The sequence below is a fragment of the Tursiops truncatus genome, chromosome 3, assembly GCF_011762595.2.
Source record: "Tursiops truncatus isolate mTurTru1 chromosome 3, mTurTru1.mat.Y, whole genome shotgun sequence".
Lineage (NCBI taxonomy): Eukaryota > Metazoa > Chordata > Mammalia > Artiodactyla > Delphinidae > Tursiops > Tursiops truncatus.
Window position 1 is genome coordinate 26,538,579 of NC_047036.1, and position 12,206 is coordinate 26,550,784.

At 34.0% G+C, this 12,206-nt stretch overlaps 1 protein-coding gene across 5 annotated transcripts in view; it reads right to left on the reverse strand.

Moving 5' to 3' along the window:
• The window catches only part of ZFR (zinc finger RNA binding protein), a 75,354-nt gene that overhangs the window by 14,818 nt on the left and 48,330 nt on the right, over positions 1–12,206 (reverse strand). For 3 of the 5 annotated variants that reach the window (XM_019930185.3, XM_019930186.3, XM_019930184.3), the window contains 2 exons: positions 8,920–9,017; positions 7,960–8,055 (listed from right to left, as the gene is read on the reverse strand). In XM_019930185.3, coding sequence (XP_019785744.1) covers positions 7,960–8,055; positions 8,920–9,017 — 194 coding nt within the window. Of the gene's footprint in view, positions 1–7,959; positions 8,056–8,919; positions 9,018–10,462; positions 11,953–12,206 lie in introns of those variants that run through there. The other 2 variants (XR_012330641.1, XM_019930187.3) reach the window with 2 other exon arrangements.

Genomic DNA, 12,206 nt, shown 5'->3' on the forward strand with positions numbered 1-12,206 from the left:
AGAGACAAAGCCCATGTCTGGGAATTCCCTGGTGGTCCAGTGGTTAGGACTCAGTGAGTTCACTGCTGGGGCCTGGGTTCAATCCCTGGTTCGGGAACTAAGATCCCGCAAGTCATGTAACGTGGCCAAAAAAAAAGCCCAAGGTTTACATGCAGCCAAACCCTACTCCTTTCCATAAGCAATCCTCAAAGCAGAGCTCATGGGGGAAGAAAAAGGAGAAGTATTTTAAAAGGTGTGGATACATTCAAAGACAGTTCTTGTTTGGTTGTCTCAGCATAAAAGGATGATTTTGTAATGGAACTGACAATGCTAAGCACTAACGAGATGAAAAAACTGAAACAAACCAGACACAACATCTGTGCATTTGGGAGGAACACAGCATGAAAAATAGAGTTGAAAAATCTATTCTTGGGACTTCCCTGCTGGTGCGGTGGTTAAGAATCCGCCTGCCAATGCAGGGGACATGGGTGTGAGTCCCGGTCCAGAAAGATCCCACGTGCCAAGGAGCAACTAAGCCCGTGCGCCACAACTACTGAGCCCACGTGCCACAACTACTGAAGCCCTCATGCCTAGAGCCCATGCTCCGCAACAAGAGAAGCCACCACAATGAGAAGCCCGTGCACTGTAACTAGAGAAAGAATATCCCCCGCCTGCCACAACTAGAGAAAGCCTGCGTGCAGCAACAAAGATCCAACCCAGCCATGTGGACTTCGAGCAACAATATTATGTCACTGCTTGTAACAAGTAGTATCACTTGTTACAACAAATGTATCACTCTGGTGCAAATATTGAGGGGGAGGCTATCTATGTATAGTGGAGGAGGGTAGGTGAGAACTCTGTACTTTCTGCTCAGTTTTGCTGTGAACCAAAAAGTGTTTTAAAAAATATCTATTAAAATATAATCTATTCTGGAAGAATCTTAATTTAAGGAAATGAAGATATAACCTAACATTCTGAGTAATCGAGAACTTGATAAATACAAAAAGCCAATAAAAAAGCTCAAAGTTGAGATGAAAAGGAAGACTGCAGAGCTAATTAAGCAAACTGAAATGCAAAATAACATTATTATGGAATAATGAATTATAAATAGCAAAGAAGATTAGGACACAGTTGGAAACTAAATTACTGCCAAAGAGACAATAATAGGGGACAAAAGAGGAAAGAGAACAAAGATTAAAACAATCACAAAGATAACAGATACGTAGGACAATGGCAATGCAATATAAGGATAATTGGTGCCCCTGAAAATAGAGAATCATATTAATAATTTGTCAAATCTGCAGGGCAAAAAGGACAAAGTTTTCAATGAAATGCTGATATTGAACAACAGATTCCAAGACATAATTTGGTTAAGTTACTAAAATTCAAGGATAAAGAATTTTTCAGCAGCCTGTAGAAAAAGTAAAGGCAAAAAAATTAGGCTGGACTTAGATTTAGTAATACTCAGTGCTGGAAGATAATGGAGCAACACCAATAAATGGAGGAGGAAAAATTGTGACCTAACAATATATTTCTCAATAAAGTAATGGTAACTGGCAAAGATTCTCAAACATGAAAGAAATTTTAAAAACTTAGAACACTTTTTGATAAAAACTATATGATGATATAATGCAGTCAATCAAGAAATAAAAAGAGGAAGCCCCAGTAAAAGATCTAACGGTTGGCATCAAACCATTCAGATACAGAAAATTAAACAAAGGGAATATGACTACAGAAGGTAAATGTAGTTATTTTTAAACCTTCAAGGTTTAAAAAAGCATTAAGTGTAAACTTTCCTTGTTTTCTAAGTGGAATCAGCATACATTAAGACATAAATCAAGAAACAGGTTTTAATACATTCTTAAAGGAACGAATGAAAAAAAGAAAATATAACAAAAAACGCAAAAGAGGATGTGAGGAGTACGAAGAAGTGATAATTTTCTCAGCTTTTATAGATGAGAGGTTAACAAACATTACCTAAAATGGTTAAACAAATAGATGAAAATACCACAAAAAAACTGTAAACAGGGCAACAACTAATTGTATAAATAATCAGAGGGAAACCCATTAACACATAAAAAAGAACAAGAAAAGGGTAAGAATTATGGGAAAGGGCAGAAGAAAACAAAGGAAACAAACAGAATCATATCAGACAAATGTTAATATAAAAAGCTAGAGTTTAGGAGGCTGGGGGTACAGACAAAATAAGTGAAGGGGATTTAGAGGTACAAACTTCCAGCTTTAAGGTAAGTAAGTCAGAGGGGAGGTAAGTGCACATAGGGAATATGGTCAATAATACTGTAATAACTTTGGTAACAAATCCTAACTGGTCATTATTTCAGTAATCATTTCATAATGTATAAAAATATCAAATCACTATGTTGTACACCTGAAACTAATATAATTTGTAAGTTAGTTGTAATTCTTTTTTTTAAAGCTAGAGTTTTTTTTTTTTTTGCGGTATGTGGGCCTCTAACTGTTGTGGCCTCTTCTGTTGCGGAGCACAGGCTCTGGACGCGCAGGCTCAACGGCCATGGCTCAAGGGCCCAGCCACTCCACGGCATGTGGGATCTTCCTGGACCGGGGCACGAACCTGTGTCGCCTGCATCGGCAGGCGGACTCTCAACCACTGCGCCACCAGGGAAGCCCAAAGCTAGAGTTTTGATATTAATAAATGGACAAGGCTTATTAACTAATAGTAGAAAGTATTAATTAAATGGCCTTTATAATGGCAAAAGGTTCAAATTCACAATTACGACATAGTTGTATTAAATGTCTATGTCCAAAATACTACTGCAACAAAACAATAAAGAACTGTAGAAAACACAACAAAATACCAGACTTTAATTTATCTTTGTCAGTCCATGGACAGATAAAGTAGACAAAAAATATGAAGCAAAGGAGATAGAATGTATGAACAGAATTGATGAAGTTGAACTAAGGGATATATATTAAATGCTATACCTTGCTGAGAACACATTTTTTAAGTGCCAAGTGCCCACACTTCACAAAAACTGTACATATGAGACCACAAAGAAAACTTTAAATTTCCAAAGTTGCAAATAGTAGAATATATTTATTGCATTATTTTTATATGCTATAAAAACTAGAAGTTATTTACAAAAGCAACTCTTCTTCAGTCATGTAGAATTAAAAAATTCCCTCAAAACTACTCCTGGCTTAAAGACAATATTCAAATGAATTTCGGACTGCATAGAAAAAAAAGAAAAAATATTATACACACACACACACGTATATATATATATACATGTATATATGGCCAAAACCTATGTCCAGCCTTAAACTACAGCTTAAAAACCTCTATAATTAAAGAGTGAGTGAATGAAACAAGTATCCAACTCATGAAGTTTGTAAAAGAACAAAAATAAACCCAAGGAAAATAGAAAATTAGAGATGAAGTAAAAAATTAATGAATTACTTAAGAAGGAAAATGGCAGATCTGGCAGGTAAATCCAAGGAGCTGGCTCTTTGAGGGGAGGAAAAAAATAATAAATTGGATAAACTACTGCCTAAAGAATATAATACTAGGAGAGATTTTTAAATGTCAAAATACTGACATTTTGGTGTGCTTTAACCTACTAAAATACTTGTGTATTTTATGTTATATGTACATGATTTCAAAGATCGTCCAGCAGCTTTGTTTGCCCTCCCTGATTCTCCCATCATTACCCTGTCATGGCCTATCTTCCCTCAGTTCCTTTCACCTGTGCATCCTCTCTTCCACTCAGTTCTTAGATCTCTGCACCCTCAAAGGAGAGAGGGTCCCTTGAAGTTTATGGCTCTGATAAAGAGGAAAAGTTAGGTGTAGGCAAAGGGCCATCTGTAGTGTTGGACTTCCAAACTCCAAGAGTAGCCCAGGAGTGGCCTGAGAGTTCAGTCTCGAAAGTACTGAAGCTTAGACTTACTACAACAGAAATAGCCTCAAGGGAACCTGGGTTGAAGGGACTGAAGTTGAAGGAATCAGGAAGTAAAATGATAATGCATAATGCTTATATTTTTGAACATTTAAAAAATTTAAAGTTATATAATGCTCATAAATTTTTATATTTAAAATCTATTAAGAATTCAGTGAATTCTCATCACAAATAAATACTGAACACCCATTTGCTATTTTGTTCCTATATAGCAACTGCTATTACTGGCTAGTCTAATCAAAGAATTAAAATAAAAAAGATGCTACAGGTATTTTTAAAAGTCTAAAAATCTGAGTTATCTGGCTGAATTGGTCAATTTTTCTAGGAAAAGATAAGTTGCCAAAAATTACCCCAAGAGAAAGAAAAACTAAACAAACCAATTAATCACAATAAAAGAAACCAAGAAAGCGTGACCCCTTTTATAAATGACTGATGATGTCACATGAATTTTATAAATTATCAAAAAAGTTTTTTAAAAAACTATATATATATATATATATATATATATTTTTATTTTTTGGCTGTGCTGGGTCTTAGTTGAGGCACGTGGGCTTTCTAGTTGAGGCGTGCAAGCTCAGTAGTTGTGGCTCATGGGCTTAGTTGTCCTGCGGCATGTGGGATCTTAGTTCCCTGACCAGAGATTGAACCTGTGTCCCCTGCATTGTAAGGCGGATTCTTTACCACTGGATCACCAGGGAAGTCCCAAAAAACATATAGTTTTGATGCTTCTAAAAACTGTTTCAGAGTTTAGAGAAAGAACGAAAGCTTCTAAGTTATTCTTATAGAGTTAGTGCATTATTGATCCTAAATCTAACAAAGAAGACAAAAATAAAACCACAAAAATTTCCTTTATGTCACTGCAAAATTCCTAAATAGACTATCAGCAAACAGAACTTAACAGTTCATTGAGATTATTCTCAAATATAGGAGAATCCATCTCTGGAATGCAAAGGTAGCTCAATATCAGTAGATATATTTGTAAATATACAATATTAACAGGGTGAAGGAGAAAAACTATACATTCATGTCAAGAAACCTTGAAAAATTATCGATAAAGTTCAATTTACATTCCTGATTCAAAATTACTTAGTAAACTAAGAGAGGGTTGACATTTCTAACATTACAAAGAAATAAGGATCTCAAATAAAAGGCTATACCACCATGCTTAACAGACTTTACATACTAGAAACATTTCCAAAGCAATTAAAACATAACGTGCATGTAAAGTATTATTTCTTTTATTCCATAATTATTCTAGGAGTATCAACCAACTAAATTAGGAAAGAGATTGGTAGATATGATTCCAAGCCAAGAGAATCACATGAAAAAAATTACTACAAATAAAGGAATGCAGTCAGGTGGTGGGTTACAAAATTAATATATTTAATATATATAAACAATAACCAGAAAATGGTATTTTAAAAAACTCTAAAAGATAAATACCTAGGTACAAACAACTATGCTCAGAACCCATTCAAATCTAAATAAGTGTGTAACATTCATTCCAATAAGTAGGACATCCCATAAAGAAGAGTCAGTATTATAAAAGTGATGACATTCCACCAATTATTAATTCAATACAGTGCTACTTAAAAATCATCAAGAGAACCGGAGAAACTGAACAAAACAGTAGTCAAGTTCTTTCAGAAAAAGAAGCATGAGAAAAGCACCACCCCCCAAAAAATCTTCTGTGTAAGATGGTGTTTATAATGAATAGCAGAGAATGAAGAGGGAAGACTTCTGATGAAGAGGACTATCAGCATTTTAAAACACACTATGAAGCTTTAAAAATTAAAAGAGTTTGGTACTAGAAAAGACCGAGCAATGAAAGAGGGCTGCAGAAGTAGGCCTGCAAAAAAGGAACTTTGGTTTGTGACAGGGTTTCTCTTCCTCAGTGCTACTGATAACCAGTTTTGACAACCAAAGTTATCCCCAAACATTGCCAAATGTCCCCTAGAGGGCAAAACTGATGGTGGCTGAGAACCACTGGTTTATGATAATGGTGATATTTCAAAGTGGGGGTTGGGAGAACAAACATCACTACTAAATAAAATGTTAAATGGTACTGGAATAATTGGTAATTGGTCTGGAAAAACATATAGCTGGATCCACCTTTAATCCATGTATGATTTTTAAATTAATTTTTAATTATACAAGTAATAAAATATATATTTCATCCTAGTAAAATCCAAACATTACAGATCTCTACCAATCTCACTACTCACTACTGAGAGATAACCACTGTTGTAATATGAAATACATCCTTCCAGGAGGTTTGCTATGTATTACGACTAAAGAACTAAATAAACAAGCAAGCAATCATCTGTAGAAAATATCATATGATGGGGGGAAAAAAAGCTCTAGAAGAAAGCATGTGTGAATAATTTATAACCTAAAATATGAAAGAATCTTATAAGCAGAAATAAAACCGTTAAGTCATAAAACATTAATGGATTAAAATTTGCAAAGATTTTAAAGCTTTTATAAACAGCAAAAATTAAGTTGAAAAGCAGATGAACAACTGGAAAAACTTATTTTTTAATACAGATAAGAGTTAATTTCTTATAGAGTTATAAATTGAGAAAACGAATAATAAAGGAACTGGCAGTTAAGAGAAAAAGAATTACAAATGCCAATAATCACATAAAGAAATCTAAATAAAAAATGAGACACCGTTTTTTTTACCTATCATGTTAAAGAAGCGTGATGATATCCCAAAGTTAGCGAGGGTGTGAAGGAAATGATCAGTTCAACAATTTTTGGAAGTTTTAAATGATCTACCTTTCCGGTAACAATCAACACATGTCCTTTGACCTTGGAATTCTGTAGCAATTGACCCTAGCCATTTATCACATGTATATAATACTCATAAAAGCCTGATAACAATACAATGAAAATTTAATAGCAAAAGACTGCAAACAATGCAACTGTCCATTAAATGGATACCAGTTAAATAAAATACTGCATGTCCATACAAAGGCAACACCATATAGTCAATACAGCTCTCAAAGAGCTCCAAGATGCATTTTGTTGAGAAAGATGCAAACAATGTAAACAGCATGACCCACTCCAGTGTTAAAAAAAAGAATTAAGATAACCCTGGCTATTCAACTCTCTCTAACCCAACTCTGGAATCAGTAGTTTCAGTTATATTTCTGAATGAATCCCTCTCTATCTGAATTCTTGTAGGAACCCAAACGGTTCAATATCAAAGGGATTTATGTACATAAATAATAATAGGAACATACATGGGACTTCCTTGGTGGCGCAGTGGTTAAAACTCCATGCTCCCAATGCAGGGGGCCTGGGTTCGATCCCTGGTCAGGGAACTAGATCCCACATGCATGTTGCAATTAAGAGTTCACACGCCACAATTAAGGAGTCCACGTGACGCAACTAAGGAGCTGGTGTGCTGCAACTAAGGAGCCGGCAAGCCCCAACTAAGGAGCCCACTTGCCACAACTAAGACCCAGCACAACCAAACAAATAAATATTTTTTTAAAAAAGGAACATACGCGATATATATGCATGCATTTTTTCCCCTAGGAAAAAAATCACAACAAACTGTGTCAAGATGGCTTGCCTTTAAATGACGAGAAGGCTTTCATTTCTACTTCATGCCTTTCTGCATTATTCGAATTTCCTAATTTTATGCATTTTTGAATAATGTATATTTCTAAATCTTAAAAATCCCTTTTAAATTATTTTGTTAAAATGTCAACAAAACCTTGCATAGGTAGATTAATAGCTCATTTTTAGTTTTCTTTGTACCTTTATGTATGTACAACTCATAATCGGTCCTATTTTAAAGAAAGTAATAAACACTGTGAGAAGAGTTAAAAAAAAAAGAGAGGAAAATACAGAAAGAAAATCAAGTGGAATTCTCAGAAAATTAAGACCCCAGGATTTCTCACTAGAAGAAAAAAACTACATTTAGGAAATGAAAAGAAAGTTGATAATTAGATGTAAGATGAGTCTATTAAAAAACTGCATAAATATTTCCTATATGTTTATTTTTCACACCATACAATTACATATTACTCACCCAGCTTGGAAAATCAGACCAAGTTGGAACTCGCTGACAGAGGTCCCGAAGAATACGTATGATAATCACACAGGACTGCAGACCATTAGCTCTAGCCTTGAGAGCAACACAAAAACCAACTGAATTAATCTTAGAAATACTGAAAGTATCCCTTGATGAAAAAAAAGTTAAAATACCACTGTTCAATGGAAGCTCAGATAAAAATAAAACAAAAATAACCACGCTTAAAATTGGATTCAATGAGCTGCCATTTACAGCAATATTTTATGCCAGGGTTAGTATTTAAAAGCTGATATTTTAGGTCAAAGTAAACAGATTATACAAGAATAATTGTTCTTGATCCCCTGTGAACCTTGACCTGTGTTCATTTAAAACAGTAAACTTCAAAAAAAAGTCTGCCTACATTAGAAATAAAAGAAAAAGTAAAGAGCTAAAAAGTTTGTCTAGGGACTGAAAGATTAAGGAAATCTGTTTGGTTTCCTTTCTGTGCCTTTGCATAACTGCAAAGTCACTAAACCAAACAGCTGCTTCCTCACCTTTCATTCCCTACACTTATTAACTTAGAGAAAGAGGGGGGGAAAATCTTAAAACTATACACAAAGCTTTAAACACATATTCCATTATTTAAAGCAAAGTTAATCTGCAGCCTTATGGAATATAATATATGTACACAAACTTGTGATGTTCCTAAACAAGTCAACTTTAAATATAGCCACTAAAAATAAAAATAAAAAAACCCAAACTACAAAACACCCCCAAAACCTGAGTTTATTGTCAAATTAATAGTAACTGCAATATGCAGATCTTCACACCCAGCTTTCTATGTTAACATTTTCTGATATTTAATTTAAAATAGTATTGCTTGGGCAATCTTTTGAAATGTTTAAACACAGTTAAACATGTTGTACTGAACTACTCTCTCATAAGGCTACAAGAAAAAAGTAAAATGATGTTCCGAACCTGGAACCACTTAGCGTGGCGTAGAGCAGCCAGAGCGTCAAGGCATTTTTGCCTGTCCAAGACGTCCGGTGGGTCTTTCACCATACCCGAGGTTACATCTAAAATGGATTGAATTGGCAAAATGCAGTGAGGAATGGGTGTTTGACCAGGTGAGCAAGACACTTCCTTAAAGTAGCATCAGTGTCACATGAGCCATTTGAGAGTCTGTCAACACTTTAAAGTACCCAGGGAGTTATTTTCAACAAATTCACATAATCTAATATGAAGATCAAGATGAGAATTAAACTCTTTATTTTAGAAATATAATAAATAATTTCTGCAAATATAAACCCTACCCACCAAAATAAAATCAAAAGGAAGGATTACTGGACACAGCGCACCAGCACAAAGACGACAAGACAAAAGGGAACACAAAAATCCACCTTAATAAATGAGAATGTACAATAAACTACTGAGTTTGTTCAGTATTTTAAATGGTCATAGGTTATTCTGGGGCTAATATGTCAAAGAACTAACAATAAATATGGGATGATCAATGAAGTAATAATCATAGAAAAAAAATAAAGAGCCAAAAATAGGCATTTCTAAGAGTTCAATGACTTCTCTTCCACAAGAGAATTTTAGCTTTAAGAATTAAGGGAATATGAAATGCCCTTTAAAATTCAAAGTTCCCATGAAGTAATTCAAAGAATAATTGGAGAGAAACAATGAGTAAAGTAGAAAAGGGCAATAGGAACTAGCATGGTTAAATAGAATAAGTATAGAAATAGAACAGATGCAGTAAGCAGAATGGTTTGATGATATATCTGTAGAATCTTTTAAGTTGCAAGTCAGTTATAATAACTGATTTTAATCAGATTATTGTATTAAAACATAAATGAGCTATATAAAACTTAAGAAAATCTGAACCTAAATCAGGACAAGAAGTTAACTTTTCATTCATAAAAGGCCAGCTTTACGTTCATCTAAAACATATCTGTAAACTGTGTATAAAAGTTGCTAATCAAATTTGCTAATCAAACTATTCATAGGTATAAGTCAATCTAATTCACAACTGTGGTGATTTTAAAATATTTTCTAAATATAGGAAAATTACATACCAGGCAAGTAAGCTACTGAAAACAGTCTTCTAGATAAAAAGCACCAAAACTATGGGACATTTAGGATATAATTTTATAAATCATTGAGGGCACCAAATGAATATGTGGGACAAAAGATGAAATATACGATAAAAGAAAACATGAAGATGATTTTACTTTAAGAGTACTAGCAACGCTGGGCAAATTATTTGTCTATTTTTATATGAGCATTCAGAAATCTTAAAAGATATCTGTCCTTATTTTGAGTAGATGACATATTAAAAAGCATATTTAAAAAGTAATAAAGAATTTCATCCCTTGTCTGGGCTTTTTATTCTTAGTTCCTACTCCTTACATAATCAGATGGCACAAATTTTCAGAATACATATTAGAAGGGAATTTTACAGATAATCAAAGAACACTGTGTGGCATTCTGAAAATGAACACTGAAAGAGGAATGTGGGTACTAAAAAGAAAAGTATCAAGTCAGAAATAGTAGTAATTTTTAAAAACTAATAAACAATCTCAAAACCTGAAAAACCAACTACTGAATCCAGAAATATAATGAACATAAGAAATGGGCTATTTTGAGAGAAGGAAAAGGAACACAGGAAAGCACAGCTAATTAAAGAAGTAAAAAAAAGCAAGAAACAACAACAACAAAAAACCACTCCCCAAAGCAAGGTTACAGAACATGCTGAAGAACCCTTTCCATGTCCCTTATTTATTTACATTATCTGCTAAAGCTAAAATGCAAATAGGTGATAATGTGCAATCTCTTTCTAAAAGTTTCTGAATTTTTAATGTTAATTCATGTTTTAATTTCCTCCAATACGGAAGAAAAGTTTTCCTTTTGCACACAAGCATTCGTAACTTTGGAAATTTAAATTAATGATATAATTTCAAAGATGCCAAGACACCTATTGCAATTTAAAAACAACTTAAGACCTATAAGTAGGAAATTTCTGGCAAATTTAGAGTGTGGATTTTTGCACCCATTCTATATTTCAAGTGGATTAACCCCTTAGATATATTGTACTAAGATCATACTTTCTTCCTAATACCCAGTTAACAAAACAAAACCAGTTAATTTATTTAAAAGAAAGCAAATTCTTACCCTACAAAAGTGTGTTTCATAAATTTTAAGGGGTTAATCACCAGTTAGAAGACATGCTGTGTCCACACTATTTTATGATTAAAAGTTAATGGGAATATATTAATTTAAATTAACATGGTTATGTAAAATATGTAATCCACCCAACAATTTAAAAACTAGTGTGAACACTGCTCAATTCTAGGAGAGACAAAGACAAAACAAACAAAACAGCCACACAAAGGACAATAAATGCCAGACTCTGCATCCAAAATCCCTCCTTAATCAAATGGCAGGTGTGACACCGAGCTTTTGAAAACCTTGGTCAAAAATCCTTCCGATGTCTTGGCAGCAACCCCTGACAGGAATCAATTCCCTCTGCTAGAAGGCTTTGGACCGGGCCTGATAAGCTAAAGGTGGAAAAAAACACACATAATACTTGACTTGCTACAGAAGAGACGCTGTAGCAAGGGTTAGAGCATTTTGTACATTTCAAGCTTCAAGTCAATTAAATGTTTACTTAATGTTTAACTGTCAAACACAGTAACATAAAATAGATCTGTAATGTGTTTAACAGTTATTTGGGCAATTTAATCATCTCCTTTAAATAATTTTGGTATCAAACAGGACCATTACGCATTAAGAGGCTACCACAACTATGCGCAAGTCGCCAGTCTCACGATTTACAAGTGCTCTTCCGGCAAAGCCTTCCTTACCCCTGTACTAACTCCCCAAAGCAAGCTATAGGCTTTAAATGATTTTAAGACACAGAGCATTCAGAGCTGCAGTGAGAGAGAATACATACCGTTATTCTGCAGCAATCTTCATAATGAAGCTAAAGACATGATTTACTGCAGTTATCTGCAGCAAAGAACACTATCAATGTTTCTACACTTTTTGCACATCCAACTTTTCAGCTCAGTGTCTTGAAGTAAAATCTTTCAATTTTGGACTGACCACTTCTCTCACCATAATACTTATGAAATTCAGAACAATAACTCAAGTCTGGGTCAGACAAAAATATAATTTTGTTTCCTTTAGAAGGGATAGATTATTAAAGACTACTACAAATATGATACTATTAACTTTAGACTTTTGCAACAAAATAAAATTAC